Below are 16,511 nucleotides of genomic sequence, written 5' to 3'. Positions count from 1 at the left end.
CATTGGACTTGTTGACGATTAACCAGCTGATAATTGCAAGTTTACCGGGAAAAAAGTTTTTTACTAGGAAATATAAATGAAGGACTTGTGATAGTAATCAAAATGTATCGAGTATGCAAACAGAGCTAATATGACATAGATTTTCTTACAGTCTCACAGAAATGGAAATAAAATGAATACAATTAAAATAATATGCATTTTAAGTGAAATAAAGCCTTTAAGTTTGTTAAATTTCAATCAAAAATGTGACTTTTGATACAAAAAAATTTAGCTTTTTTCTAGCTATTTTTTTTAATTTTTTAGCTTTTTGTGGCTAGTTTTTTGGACAAATCTAGCGGATTTTGGTGAAACAATTCTGGCAACGCTGATTGTAACCCACATTTTGAAATTTGCACAAAGCGTTGTTAATAATAATTAATACCCTGTTGTGTTTTTTATCTGCAGTTCTCTCATAAAAGAAAAAAATGATCTGTAAGCAAAGAAACAAATCTTCGGCGCTTAATCATGACCATTTTAGCCATACTGTAGTTAATTTTTTTGATTTAATTCAAATTAAAATTAGGTGTATGATGATTGAACTTTATACTCACGTTTAGTCCATAAAATGTTTGAGAGATCATTAAGAAAGGAAAAATGCATTAGGCTGTGGATAATAAAAAAATTAACTACAAACAAATAATTTTCTTTGTTATATAAAATAAGTTAACTATAGCGTTCGCTTATCTTTGGTTTTTTCTTAACACACATTGTACGTTAATATTTTTCTCATTGTAGGCTCGGGAAAATTCTACCAGTTTTCACTATGGCAAACAAAAAAAAAAAGAAAAAAAATCAATTCGAGAACAGCTTTTGTATTGGTATTGGTAGGGTATCTTTATAAATATTTCGGATTGATTTCATGTATGTGTGTAACATATGTGGGAGGAAATCTGTTACTTTTGTGAGACAGTTGTGGTTGAGTGCGTATAAGTGCGTACAAGTGAGAACAAGTTGTATGGGACTAATTATTACCTTCATTGTCGTTGTTGCTATTATTTTGTCTCTTTTTTGTGGACGACATTGAATGACTGTGAGTGTGAAAATGTAGGACCAATCACATGAACGTATGCATTGGGGAGGGTCAATAGAAGATGAACACCACAAAATAAAAAATTGTTGAAGCTAACTAAATCAGCATCAAAATAATGCTAGAAATTAAAAAAAATCAAAATGCAAAAAAAAAAGTTAGTAAAATCTAATGTCGGGCGGGGCCGATTATAATATACCCTTCACCAACGTTTTTGATACGATGTCAACTCTTTCCAATTTGTTGGGAGCTATATACAGATTTAGATTCCCATATACAAATATCAGAACCGATTGGGAGAAGCATTTTTAAACTTCAACAAAATCTCTTGACATAAAATTTAAATTGGCTAACGCCCTGAAATGAAACACAATTAAGTAAAAACAAGTAAGTAAAGTCCAAAGTCGGACGGGGCCGACTATATTATACCCTTCACCACTACGTAGACCAAAATTTGTGTTACCGTCTCATGTTAGGTTAGGTTATTATGAATGGGAGTTATTATGAATGTGTATATTCCCATATATAAATATTTATATCCTAACCCATTTAGAGACAATCTACAAAATCTCTAGAATTAAAATCTAAAACGGTTAACGTCCTGTGATAAAACACAATGTTAGTAAAAAACAAGTACGTAAAGTCTAAAGTCGGGAGGAGCCGACTATATTATACCCGTCACCACTATGTAGACCAACATTTGTATTACCATCTCAATTACTTCAAATTTGCCGGGATCTATATTAAGGTTTGCATTTCTAGATACAAATATTTGTAATGGAGACAATTTTTTGTTCTTCTACAAAATCTCTAGAATTAAAATTGAAATCGGCTAACGACCTGGAATGAAACACAATGTTAGTAATAAATGGGAAATATGAAGCGAGAGAAATTTTAATGCAATTGTACAAAAGAGCATATATGATTTATCAGGCGATAGTTATGTATTCGAGATATAGGACAATTTTGACGATTTTACAAGGATATTGGTTAGATCTTGCCAAGATATGTGGTCAAGTGTGGGTTGTGATATATTATTTGGTGAAGTCGGGCGACTTGGAGCCTTATTTAAAACTCAACCATTCTGTGGAATTTTGAAATATTTGTATAAACCGGAAGAACGAACATTTGGAGGCTTTATCTAAATCAGAATCAAATTAGATCAAACTTGACACACTTAAATATCATGTTAAATATATTCTCTGTGGAAACTATCGCGTCAATTGGAGGAAAATGCCATTGCAAATGGGTCTAAAATATGAAATAGTCTACCATATTTTCCCAACTCTGGTGTACATATATGTGGGAGCTATATATAATCTGAACCGATTTTGACTAAATTTGACATGTATAGTTAAAATAATAATTCTGCTATCTCTGCAAAATTTCACGTAAATTGGAGTATAATTCTGACCCCCGTGGTCATTTGAGTGTAAATCGGGCGAGAGATATATATGGGAGCTATATCTAAATCTGAACCGATTTTAACCAACTTTGGCACACATAACGTTACCATTAAACGTACCTCTCGGTCAAAATTTGAAGGAAATCACTGCAAAACTCTGGCTTTCAAGGCCTATAAGTGCAAATCGGACGAAAGATGTATATGTGAGCTATATCTAAATCTCAACCGATTTTAACCAAATTTTGCACACATTGGTATTATTATGTGTGCAAAATTTGGTTAAAATCGGTTGAGATTTAGATAAACGTACCTCTCGTGCCAAATTTGAAGCAAATCAAGGCAAAACTCTGGCTTTTGATGCCATATAAGTGCAAATCGGGCGAAAGATATATATGGGAGCTATATCTAACTCTGAACCGATTTCAATCAAATTTACCAAGAATTGGTATAATTTCAATTCTACTCTATATGCAAAATCGGTAGTGAACTTTGGTCTCTGTGGTCATATGAGTCTATATATATATATATATATATATATATATATATATATATATATATATATATATATATATATATATATATATATATATATATATATATATATATATATATATATATATATACCATCAAACGAAAACTCAGTCGATAGAAATGTAGTCACTCGATTTCGAATCAATTTTGGTTTCTGTATTTTTGAAAGTTCGTTTGTATGAGAATACATTGCCCAGCAAAAAAAGCGTCGCCAAAAAAGTAATGAAAATGTTCTTTTTGGATCCGGAAGTGGTGCAAAATTGACGCAGAAGCGATGAATTTAACATGGGCTTGTCATAGGACGGAAGTCGTCCATTTCAACTGCCGTTTCACTGAATTTGCATCACTTCTTTAGGTGTGATCCGAATTCAATTTTTTGGATGTAAATTAAAAAATTCTGTGATATTTTGTCAAAAAAATAATTTTTATATTTTTTTATAATTTTTAATAGATTCTAACGCTTGTCGGAAACGTTAGACCTCAAATATTTTCAAAAATTCACAATTTTTTTCAGATTGGATTTAGTATTTTTTCCGACAAAATTTAAATGATTTGTACCATTTTATGAATTATTACTCTGTTTTTAACCTCTTTGAAACAAAAAAAAGTAGTGTAATACGTATAGACTGATCCACTTTAATGGCCTTTTTTTATGGGCTTTTTTTAATGGGCTTTTTTTAATGGGCTTTCTATGATAGGTCATAAGGTCATCCAAAAAAAAATTTTCCCTGTATGTATGAGTGTCATTGTATTGAATGCATTGGCTGGCGGTGTGGTGCATGTGCATGTATCGTGAAGATGAGATAGGGATGGGGAGAGATAAGAGTTTGGCTGTTGGGAAAAGTGTGTGGAGTTTTCTGATCGCCTAGTATTGAACAATCGTTGAAACCTAGATTTGGTGTTTATTTATGTGCCATAGAAGAAGGGATAGGGTGAAGAGATAAGTGATTCGCTGTTGAGAATGCTATTGATTTGTTTAGCATTCTAAAATGGGAGACAAAGTGACCGTCTGAGATTCTGAAGAAATGCATGTGCATGTGTCGTGAAGATGAGATAGGGAGGGGGTGAGATAAGATTTTGGCTGTTGGGAAATTTTGTGTTATTCGATTTGATTTCTTGGTTGACTGTGTGGAGTTTTCTGATCGCCTAGTATTGAACAATCGCTGAAACCTAGATTTGGTGTTCATTTATGTGCCATAGAAGAAGGGATAGGGTGAAGAGATAAGTGATTCTCTAGTTTGGCTGTCCCTATATGCATGAGTGTCATTGTGTTCAGTGCATTGACTGGCTGTGTGGTGCATGTGCATGTATCATGAAGATGAGATAGGGATGGGGTGAGATAAGATTTTGGCTGTTGGGAAAATTTGTGTTATTCGATTTGACTTCTTGGTTGGCTGTGTGGAGTTTTCTGATCGCCTAGTATTGAACAATCGCTGAAACCTAGATTTGGTGTTTGTTTATGTGTCATAGAAAAAAGGGGTAGGGTGAAGAGATAAGTGTTTCACTGTTGAGAATGCTATTGATTTGTTTAGCATTCTAAAATCAGAGGCAGAGTGTCTGTCCATGGGCCTTTTTTTTAATGGGCTTTCTATGATAGGTCGCAAGGTCATTCAAAAAATCTTCGGACTGAGAAATGAAAACGAATATTTGTGTTATTCGTTTTCATTTCTTGATTGGCTGTGTGGAGTTTTCTGATCGCCTGGGATTGAACAATCGCTTATAAAAGCCATATGCTCTCTGGAATTATACCACAGTTCAGAAAACGTAATTGAATTAGAATAAATAAATAAATAAATATGTCCGGTGCTATAGATGTCGTGTCCATTTTCAATGAAAAAAATTTAAAACGTATCCTACATATTAAGGATATGGTTACACATAAGGACTATTCTATTGAAGGATGCTATAGGACAACTACAAAGTATGGGGATTCTATAGTGCTGCGTTTGGTGGATGATCAAATCTTATATTTACCCAAAAGATTTAACAGCCTGGATGATGATACAATTCAACGTATAGATTCTGGAGAATTTTCTGTTTCAAAAGTGTCTATTTCAGACGATAAGGAGAATCCAATTAGCAGATTGGAGTTGAAACAGTGTTTGTCCTCCGATCCATTTTACGCACCATATTAATTATTAAAAGAAAAAAATGAAAATTTTAAATAAAGAATGAAATTCGAAACAAAACCATTGTGTTTTTTTCTTGTCAATTTTTAGAATTTGTCATAGGGTTTGAGAAACAACAAACATGCAATAGAAATCGCATTTCATAATGTATTGCTTATAGAATATTTTGAGTGTTTTGAAAACTACAAGTGTCCAAACAAAAAATTATCTCAAATGCATCGAATTTCCATTCACTACAATGGAATTCGAAAATTTATGAATTTTCAGTTTTTCAAAGAGTGTCCAAAAGAAACTCATAGGGACAGTTTCAATTCAGCCTTCGTCAACTCAACATCACGAGAAAAAAAAATGGCCTTACCACCATCCCAAATTATATTCAGCGATGATGAGGATGAAAACGTAAATCTGAATGATCGAATCCTAAACAACATGCAAGTGGAAGAACAGAATATACCGGAGGGCCAACATTTCCTCTGTGAAATATCATTGGATGACTTAATGAGGATTGCAGATAATGACATGGACCCGGAAAGTCATAGGGAAATGTTGGAAGATTTACTCTATTTACATCCTGATGCAAAAATTTTAAAAATAATTTAAGTTTAAACAAAGTAATATAAAATAAAATAACATTTTAATATCATATATGTTTCTTCTCATTTATTTGGAATTAGTTTGAATTTGGGTGGACAAGAACAAGAAAAAATTATAAAACTAAATAATCCCACCGCAGTATACATACTAAAGCATATGGGTTACTGTTGTGAACAATTTTCATTTTTTATTGTCTTACTAATCATGTCATCTATACAATCATGCCATTCTATATATCTTAATAGTTTAAATAGGTTACTTACAGCACACTTAAATTTCCTATCTTCATGTATAGGACAATGGGTATAATAGTTTCTCATATTTGGGAAAACAGTTCTATATTCTAGATTTACAACATTTGTGCTTAGATATTTTTCAAGAAACTCTTTTTTAATTTTTCCAAAGACAAACACGTACTTAAAACTATTTAAGGGTGCTAAGACCTCGCCGACTTCAGTGTAATTTACATCGCCATCTTTCCAATCTAAGCCAGTAATAAATTTCTTATAATGTACATTTTTCCGTTTGGCCTCCTTGACAAGTTCCCTCCTATCGAAAGGAGGTTTGAATAAAAAATAGTTTGGTACAACGGAACCGCCTTGCATATACGCCAATTCCTTTATATATATGCAATCATTATTTCCAAAACAATGTTGAAAGTCCACCAATACAAAATCTGATTTTTGAAAATTGACCATGATGAGAAGTATAACCGACAATTTTACGAAGCCAACTAAATATAAAAAAGTCTCATCTTGCTTTTATATTCAGAAAATGAGGGTGTTAAATATCAAGTTTACATTTCAGAGCTTTACATTAATTGATAATTATATTTGATATTGGAATACATGTAAAATTTATGAATTGAAACACAGATGAATTTTATTTTATTTAGATTTATTTATTTATTTATTTATTTTTGTTTAGAAATATTGTTTAGTTTTGTATTTCTTCATAAATAATTTCCTCTATAGATTCATAAAATTTCTCTATATATATAAATAATTTAAATATATTATTTACAGCACACTTGAATTTCCTATCTTTATGCATAGGGCAATGCGTATAGTAGCTTCTCATATTTTGGAAAATTGTTCTATACTCTAGATTTACAATATTTGTATTTAAATATTTTTGAAGGAATTCTTTCTTAATTTGTCCAAAAACAAACACATACTTATAACTATTTAGTGGTTCCAAGGCATCGCCAACTTCAGTGTAATTTATATCACCATCTTTCCAATCTAAGCCGTGAACATATTTTTTACAATATGTGTTTTTCCGTTTACCCTCCTTGACTAGTTCTCTGTTATCGAAAGGGGGTTTGAATAGGAAATAGCTGGGTACGACAGAATAGCCTCGCATATACGCCAATTCTTTTATATATATGCTGTCATCATTCCCATGACAGTATTGAAAGTCCACCAATACAAAATCCGGTACATACATGATTCGAAGTATAACGGACAATATTTCGTAGCCAACTAAATCAAGGAAAGTCTCATCTTGCTTTTATATTCAAATAACAGAGAACATTAAACATTATTTATTTTTTTTTTTTTTTTGTGATACAATTTGGAGTAAAAATTGTAAACATAAATGACCGCAATTGAATGCATTAAACCTTTGCACTCGTTGATAATTATATTTGATATTGGGACCTAAATAAACCAATATTTCTAGTGGGGGTTGAAGATTTCCAAAACTGTCAAAGTATTCAATTTCTTTGTGGTTTTTATAATATGCTACCCAATGAGTTCCAGATCCTATACTTGAGTCTAAGTTTACTACACCACATTCTTTTGTTTGACATTTTTTCGGAAGATTATCTCGCATAAAGACTCCTCGAAAATGTGGTATATATTCTTTCCCAAATATTTGGATGTCTATATCTGTCAGCGGTCTGTTAGGTAGCTTAGATATTAGTTTTTTGTATCCGTATTATTTAGGGTAATACCCATACCAGTTTTGTATGGTTTAAGATAAAGTCCTTTACCCATAGCAATTGACTCCATACTTTTGTTGTGACGCATACTCTCTTCTAGTTGCTTTTTAGCATCTTTAGCAGTGTTAATTGTTCTTACTATCGATGATACACCCGAAGATATTGCACCCAAGGCACCTAGTGCTGTTATAATAGGAACCAATGGTAGAAAACCGCCAATTTTAGGAACATTAATAACTCTTGGGATGACGACATGTGACTTTTTCCCTTTGAATGATGAATTAATAACTTTCCGAGCGATTTTTATTGCAGAGTTAATATCAACAGGTTTTTGCTTCTTTAGTAGTGTGTTGGCTTTTTTAATTGTTGAATTGAAAATTGTACGTCCGCATGCTTTTTTCTTCCTCATACCCATGCCAAGTTTTAGTTTTGCTTTCATTGCGTTGGAGACTAAATAAGCATTTAATTTTTCACCCCAAGTACTTTCGGTAGCTTTTACTCTCTCCCACGCCCTCTCTAAGAGTTCCTTATCTGCTTTGTGGCGTTTTTCAATATCTGAGCTTCGTGAATAAGCTATATCATGAATTTTACAGGCTGCATCCAAAGCATTTATCCCTTTATCACCCCTTTTCAATCTTTTATCGAGTTTTGTTCCTGGTCCACAAAATTGGTATCCGGGTAAATGTAGCTCAATGGGTAAGGCGTTGATTAAATTGTTTACGAATCCTCTTCCTTGTATGGATCGTTTGCGATTGACTTGTCTCTTCCGAAATACAAACATATATATGCTCTCAACTAAAAATAAACACATAAATTTATTTGGTCAGTTTAATAATAAATTAGTCGTCAATATGCGTTTACTTAAACAGGATACAAGTATTTCTGTTCGTGATCTAGATTTTACGCAAGCGAAACCTAATAAATCGAAACATGGTTCATTGTTACCCGATTCCATTCGATGTCTAATTGTGGGCCCATCAAATTGCGGAAAAACTAATGTTATGATAAGCCTTATAGAAAGTGAAAATGGGCTAACATTTGAAAATATATATTTATACTCAAAATCGTTATATCAACCCAAATATGAATACCTGAGAAGACTAATTGAGCCTATAAGTGGTATGGGATACTTCATATATAACAACAACGACGATGTTATACCGCCACATGAAGCAAAACGAAACTCTATAATGATATTTGATGATGTCGCATGCGATAAACAGAATAATATTCGTGATTATTTCTCTATGGGTCGTCACAAAAATGTAGACTCATTTTACTTATGCCAAACTTACAGTCGCATACCAAAACATTTGATACGGGATAATGCAAACATAATTGTTGTTTTTAAGCAAGATGAAACGAATATGAAACATATATTTAATGACCATGTGGGTAGCGATATGTCCTATAAAATGTTTGTGGATATATGTCGTGAATGTTGGAGGGATAGGTATGGTTTTATGGTTATAAGCAAAGACGATGAAATCGCTGATGGAAGATATAGAAAAGGTTTTGACATATTTATTACACCTTAGTAGTATATGTCTTTCCACTGTATGCAGACGTCTACTTACACCCCCTTCTCATCTGCAACCGATTTGAAATTATTTTAAGGACGGTTCTTTACTTATCTAAGCAGTTCGAAAGCCGTACGAAAGCGATTCGGAAGCAGTACGGAAGCGGTCCGAAAGCGGTTCGAAAGCGGTTCGAAAGCGATACATCAGTTAGCATTATCGGTTTAAAATAATTCAAAAGATTTCTATTGGTGATACAATATGAATGAAAAAATATTGAAAGAATTAATAAAATCTCGAAAAATTTTGAGAAAAAAATTTCAAAGCATAAAATTAGGAGAAGACGACGCTTCACATAAACTGGAAAATGTATTCAAGCCTTTAACAGATCCATTGAATAATTTAATGAAATTAAAAAATGAGAAAATGAAACAGCGAAATAAAGAACTTCCTACTTTTAAGTTTGAAAGTAGCACACCAATAAAGACCGAACCTCCTAAATCAAATTTTAATAAACACTCTCAAAAAATTATAAATTCTAAACTGGATTCTCAAAGTGATGAAGACAGCGACAATAAAGAAAATTCAGAAAATTATTTTTCACAATTGGAAGATGATAATTTCTATACTATTAATTTAACTAAACTTTTTAATGATCAAACTCTCGATACTGTATATGGACCATATAAAGACGAAAATGGAGTGTGGAAATTGGGAAACAGTCCTATTAACATTAGCGATGATAAGATTGTTGTTGGGAATCAATCGTGGGCAAACACGCCAGGCTTGTTTGAATTAATCACCCATAAACAGCCACAAAAGTATGATTCACTGGAATTGGATATATACAAGAAAATTCTTTTGGGAACAAATGCTCATCGCAAGAACTATGATTCTGTTGGTCAAATACGAGGGAATAAAGGATATAAATATAAAAGGATTATCCAGAAACTTTTTGGTGACACTTACACTGGTAAAGGTTTAATGAGCCTAAATTTAAATAAACCAAACTATATATATTGGGATGATCCGAATGAATTAGTTGAACGCTTAAAACTTCTTATTGCATCTCAACAAGCTGGCCATTCAAATCATAACAATGAAATAATATCTATAATTGAAGAATTAAGGGAAGCCAATATAATATTCTGATAATTGTCAATTGCATTCAATTGAGATATGAGCGTCGATAAGTTTGGTCACTTTTCAAATTCTAGTGAGTTGAAAAGATATGTTCCGAAAATATTTGGTATTGCTATTGACAAGCATAATAACATCGATTTCCAAAATAAAAAGATTAAAAACGTGGGGGTACCGGTGGAAAGTGCAGACGCAGTCAACAGAACTTACTTACAAAAACAAATCGAAATCTCACGTGAATTACTAAAAAAAGACTTAAATATTGAAGTCAATACAATACATCAAGAAATATCGCAGCTAAAAACTATTATCAAGGATATATTTACAGTCCTGCCGGATATGCGAATAACATCTCAAGTTCATTAATCAAATTTAATTACAAAGTAACAATGGCCAAAAGAGGAATAGTACAAGAGATACACACTCAAGCCCGGAAAAAATTTCCCCGTCGGAGATATATAATGAAAGGAATTGATGACTTTTGGCAGGCTGATTTGGTTGAAATGGGAACTTATTCATCTTTAAATAGAGGATATAAATATATTTTAACCGTCATCGATACATTTTCAAAATACGCATGGGCAGAACCAACTAAAACTAAGAATGCATATGATGTTTCCAATGCATTTAGAAAAATATTGAACAAAGGTCGAACACCTAAAAATCTACAAACAGACGATGGTAAAGAATTTTTTAATAAAGAGTTTAAAAGTCTTACGCAAAAGTACTCAATAAACCACTACTCCACATTTAGTGTGATGAAAGCATCCATCGTAGAACGCTTTAATCGTACACTAAAAAATTTTATGTTTAAAGAGTTCTCATACAACGGTTCCTATAAGTGGATTGACATTTTACCAAATTTAGTTAATCAATATAATCGGAAAATACACAGAACAATAAAAATGGCTCCTATTGATGTCAATAAAAATAATGAGGATTATATTTTAAAAACTGCCTACAATCATCTTAAAGTATATAAACCCTCAAACTTCCATGTTGGTGACTATGTTCGCATAAGTAAATATAAAAATATATTTGAAAAAGGATATACACCTAATTTCAGTACGGAAATTTTTCGAATAAGTTCTATCCAAAACACTAATCCTACCACATATCTATTGGAAGATTATCAAGGTAATCCAATAAAAGGAGGTTTCTATAGAGAAGAAATTCTGCGAACGCGACACCCTGATGTTTACCTCGTTGAAAAAATTCTAAAAACAAAAGGTCAACAAGCATATGTTAAATGGTTGGGATTTTCTAATGACCACAATTCATGGATTAATAAGAATGAAATTTTATGATGTGTATTTAGTAATATAAAATAAATAAAGAAGATTGAAACTTAATTTTGTTTTTCATTCTAAAGTAAGTTTTCATAATGTCAATTACATTAGCCCTAAGCGGAAGATCGTCGGTGCTCATAACCAATTATTTCCCACCCATACAACTTAATGATGAATATGAATGTGCTTTAGTTGATTTTCATTCGTATAATTCAATTCCAAATATTGACTATGATAACAATCTTTTCCACATTGGTGGTGATTGCATTGAAATTCCGGTGGGATCTTATGAACTGGAGGATATTGTTAAATTTTTAAAACATGAATATGTAAAGAAAAATATCAACAAAATATTAGAGATTGAGGCTAATAATAATACACTTCAAATTGAAATATATTCCTCCCACGATATTATTGATTTTAACAAAGATCGTTCTATTGGCGCGCTATTTGGCTTCAACAATCGAATTTTGCTACCTAATGCACGACATAAATCACATCAATCAGTGAACATAATGAAAGTGAATGCCATCCAAGTCCAATGTAATATAATCACAGGATCATATATGAATAACACACCGTCGCATATAATACATGAGTTTGCTATGAATGTCTCTCCAGGATATAAAATGGATGAGATACCCAGGAATTTAATCTATTTACCTGTGAATGTCAAGGAAATAAGTTGTCTAAAAGTTTGGATTGTGGATCAAGAAAGGCGTATAATAAATTTTCGGGGTGAAGAGATTACTTTACGATTTCATCTAAAACCGAAAGCGAAATGATTATCTATAATAAATATTACAATAAAATAGGTAATGATTCCATTCCGGAACGAGCAGCCAAGCTAATTACACAAAATATACTGCCCCAATCTATAAAACGTAAATTAACTAAAGAAAATAAACTATTCCTAAAATCTTTAAAACTACAGCTTAAGAAAAATGTCTGAAATATTAAGCGTTGCAGAAAAACCATTTTCTGATGAAAGCATTATTAAGAAGGATTATCATAGCTATATGCCATATATACAGTCATATAAAAATAATGATGAAATTAGAATAACAATCCAAAATCAAGATCTCTATGTCTTACCATCTGAAAGTTATATCTACATAGAAGGCTTCATAACGCTGATGGATGGTATAGCAACACCAAATGCTAGACTGCGAAATAATTGTGTAGCACATATGTTTGATGAGATTCGTTATGAAATCAATGGGGTTGAAATTGATAGAACACGTTATTTAGGAATGGCGAGTACTATAAAAAATTATTTATCTCTCAATGAATTGGATTCGAATATGATGCTGAATGCAGGATGGAGTAAACACAATGACATGGAAAACGGGTCATTTAATTTTTATGTTCCGTTAAAATTATTGTTGGGCTTCGCAGAGGACTTCAATAAAATCGTGTTAAACTGTAAACATGACTTAATTTTGTTGCGCAGTTCAAATGATCATAATGCTTGCTTTTCCACAAAGCCTGAAGAAATGGTTAAACTAACGATACAGAATATAACATGGAGAATACCACATGTGCAAGCTTCCGATATAACAAAGTTGAAAATTATAAAAACGATTAAAGATGGTACCACATTACCGCTTGCTTTTCGGAGTTGGGATTGTCACTTTAATCCTACATTCCCAAATGCGACAAAATGTAATTGGAATGTAAAGCTTTCATTAAATAGAGAGCGCCCCAGATTTGTAATCGTGGTATTTGAAAAAAACAACAAGTTTATACATTGTAATCTAGTAAATTTAAAAGTTCATCTAAATTCCGATACTTACCCATATGATGATCTTAATCTCAAATTTGATGATAATAGATATGCTATTCTATATGACATGTACGCCAAATTTCAACACAGCTTTTATATGAAAGAACCACAACCATTACTAACAAGCGCTGAATTTAAGAACACCCCCATGGCAGTCATCGATGTTAGCCACCAAAATGAAATGGTCAAACAAGGTCCCATAGATGTCAGAATTGAACTCGAAACCAGTAAACCCATTCCTGCAAACACCATAGCATATTGTTTAATAATTCACGATCGCTATATTGAATATACACCATTGACGGGAAATGTGCGAAAAATTATTTAATTTTTTTTTTTCAATGAACCATACATACCTTTATATCCATAATCAATTTTAAAATAAATAAAAATAAAACAAAAATGTATACATCAATTTTTTCATTTTATTTATTACATTTTTTCTATATAAATAACAATTCTTAATGTTAAATTTTTTAAATACATACAATACATAATAAATAGTTTAGTGTATTTACATTAAAATTATATCCATTAGATCATTAAAATCCATATCAAAATCAGATGTATATTGTTGAACTAAATTTTCTAAAGAGGAATCAGTTTCGATTGCTCCTAAATCTAAATCTAGACCATTGCCATCTATATCAACTAGCATATTTTCCATACTTGATTCAATTTCATGGTGACCCCACGCGAAAGTATTAATTCCATCTTCCTTGATCATACGCTTTGTATCCAACGGACTTAATACAACTTTTTTCAAGGCATTCGTATAGATGTTGTGTAGCTTACACCTAAAAGTGAGCATTGTATCACAAACTTTTTCTTTAGTAAATAGACAATTCCTATAGTCATCAATTTTATAGTTGTCCATTACACTTTTTTTCACACCTTTAGCCTTTTTAATTTCATAACCATCCTCAACAGTATATGAATACATTTTTGGACCTAAACCGACAAACTCTGTCATAATCTTACCACAGTTTTCATCCTTCATTAATCCAATTTCCTTTTTATTTACAAGAGGAAAATTGAAAGGATTATCTTCGGAATACTCAGATGTATCAAAATGTGTAGTAAGATGAGGTCTAATTTCTTCATACACATCTTCAGATTCGATGGTGTATATGAAAGAGTCTGTATCCATATAGTTTAATTGTATTCTTTCACCAAACTTTTCTTTCATAAAGTTGTAGTGGAAGTCATACATTTTCCACTTAGCTAATTCTAGAATACAAAATCCTAAGTATATTGGCTTATCATAAACAATTTTTGTTTTATTCATTTGAATAGCCCAAAAATTGTCTGTGAATTTGGATATACTATGAAAGTTTGGTTTTGAAATTAGAGCTTCAGCACCTAACTTACGCCTGTCACTATATGCCCACTGTTTTACAATAGACACATCTTTTCTTTTTTCAACATTTTCCATTGTTTTGCCATATACTGCATTGTTCAATAGTTTAAAGAAATTTTTTTCAAAAGCAATATTTGTTTTTTTCCTACAATCATTGTTTTTGTCAATATATTCCTTTAGCCATGGTCTTTGACTAAAAGTAAGCACCCTATGCACTTCATTTAGAACGTAGCCCTGCTCTAAACATTGTTTTAGTGTCATGTAGTGGATGGTATACCTTTCTTTTGGTGTAAGATCTGCAACAAGTTTGTTGTGTTTCGATCCTCCCACTTTTTTGTTTTCAGCCGCTAAAGGTAAATCATTAAATTTATTATGTAGATGGGGTGGACAACTTATTGAAACTTCATAAATATACCCTTCAGGAGAATCGAATTTAAAATTTTTGATTACGTTAGGATCCCTAATAATGTCAGCTTCTGCAACCCATTTAAAATTACCATATGGTAAGAATTGCTGCATCGCCCATCCATATAGGTTATTAACATCAAGATATAATAAAAATGTAGATACAATATCAGGATTAAAGTTTTTCATATATTTATTATTGGCTTTGTGATATCTTTTACTACATTGAGTAATACCTCCACGAATGCCATTTTTTATAAAGTTGTATGTGTCTACATCCTTCAACAATTCTAGGCTAAAACCATCCGATGTTATCAGCTTTAGCATAGCATCATAAGATAGACCAGGCGCCGTAAAATATTGGCAAGGATCCAGCTTATGTATGCTTTTGCATAAGATTCGAAAGTTTTCGAATATATCTGTGAGTAGAAGGACATCCGTTTTTAAATATAACTCCATATAATCCTGAAGTGTTCTACAATTAAATGTTGTCCAAACTTCTATAGCGTGATTGTAGTCCTCCTGACTACAACTTTTGTTGGTTAATTTACTGTAGAAGTTTTCTATAGAGGGAAGGTTTATATCTTTAAGTTTTTGAAATGAATCCAAGTATTCATAACAAAATACACCCTTCCTTCTCATTAATTTAAATTCGTGGTCATTTGAGAAATTAGATCTAACCGTAGTCATTTTGTCATCTAACAGATTTTTAGCTAAGCTATCCAAGCTTGAAGGCATAAATCTTAAAGAATCTAAAAACCTATATTCTAAAAGATCCCCATTATCAAATTTAATTTTATGAGATACCGATATATATAATTCTTTATTTAGCGGTATAACTGAGGTATTTCCAGGAATAAGGTTTAGTAAATCTTTAATAAATAGATGACAGTCATATGACGAAAAGTTATGGAAAAAGATTGGTATAAACTTTGGGATCTTATAATTTAAATTACATTCATTATGGGCCGCCCCCCTATATTTTCCAGTAATATGGCAATGATCCCTAACCCTATCCGTATCTAAATTTTTGTCACAAATGTGACACAATTGAGCTGCGTGAAAACTGGATTCCTCAATAGGTGATAAGGGACACATTGGTTTTTTTAATGATAAATACCTTTCGTATATATCTCTACATTCTAAATCTAAATATTTAACAAATTTTTCCCCAGCATCCTCCCCAGTATAAATCTTAAATCTATCTAACGAACTATCTACACTACATTTTATATAAAAACTAAAAGCACACGGTTTGTGCTTATTTATTGTTGATCCTAAACTATCTTTCTCTAGTATGCACTCAAAATCGGCATACACAACGAAAGGGACATCCATCGTTTT

At 31.8% G+C, this 16,511-nt stretch overlaps 2 protein-coding genes across 2 annotated transcripts in view; one reads left to right on the top strand and one right to left on the bottom strand.

Annotated features, from left to right (window-relative positions):
- dpr1 (defective proboscis extension response 1) overlaps positions 1-16,511 on the top strand; it is a 707,346-nt gene that overhangs the window by 676,927 nt on the left and 13,908 nt on the right. The window lies entirely within an intron of this gene.
- LOC142241151 (uncharacterized) lies at positions 7,127-13,694 on the bottom strand. The gene is made up of 2 exons (XM_075312904.1): positions 13,413-13,694; positions 7,127-8,465 (listed from the first exon to the last, which is right to left on the bottom strand). Exons 1-2 carry the CDS (start codon positions 13,414-13,416, stop codon positions 7,648-7,650), a joined length of 822 nt encoding a protein of 273 aa, XP_075169019.1. The 5' UTR covers positions 13,417-13,694; the 3' UTR covers positions 7,127-7,647.

Source organism: Haematobia irritans, chromosome 5 (assembly GCF_050003625.1).
Source record: "Haematobia irritans isolate KBUSLIRL chromosome 5, ASM5000362v1, whole genome shotgun sequence".
Lineage (NCBI taxonomy): Eukaryota > Metazoa > Arthropoda > Insecta > Diptera > Muscidae > Haematobia > Haematobia irritans.
This window is presented reverse-complemented; position numbering and strand designations above follow the sequence as displayed.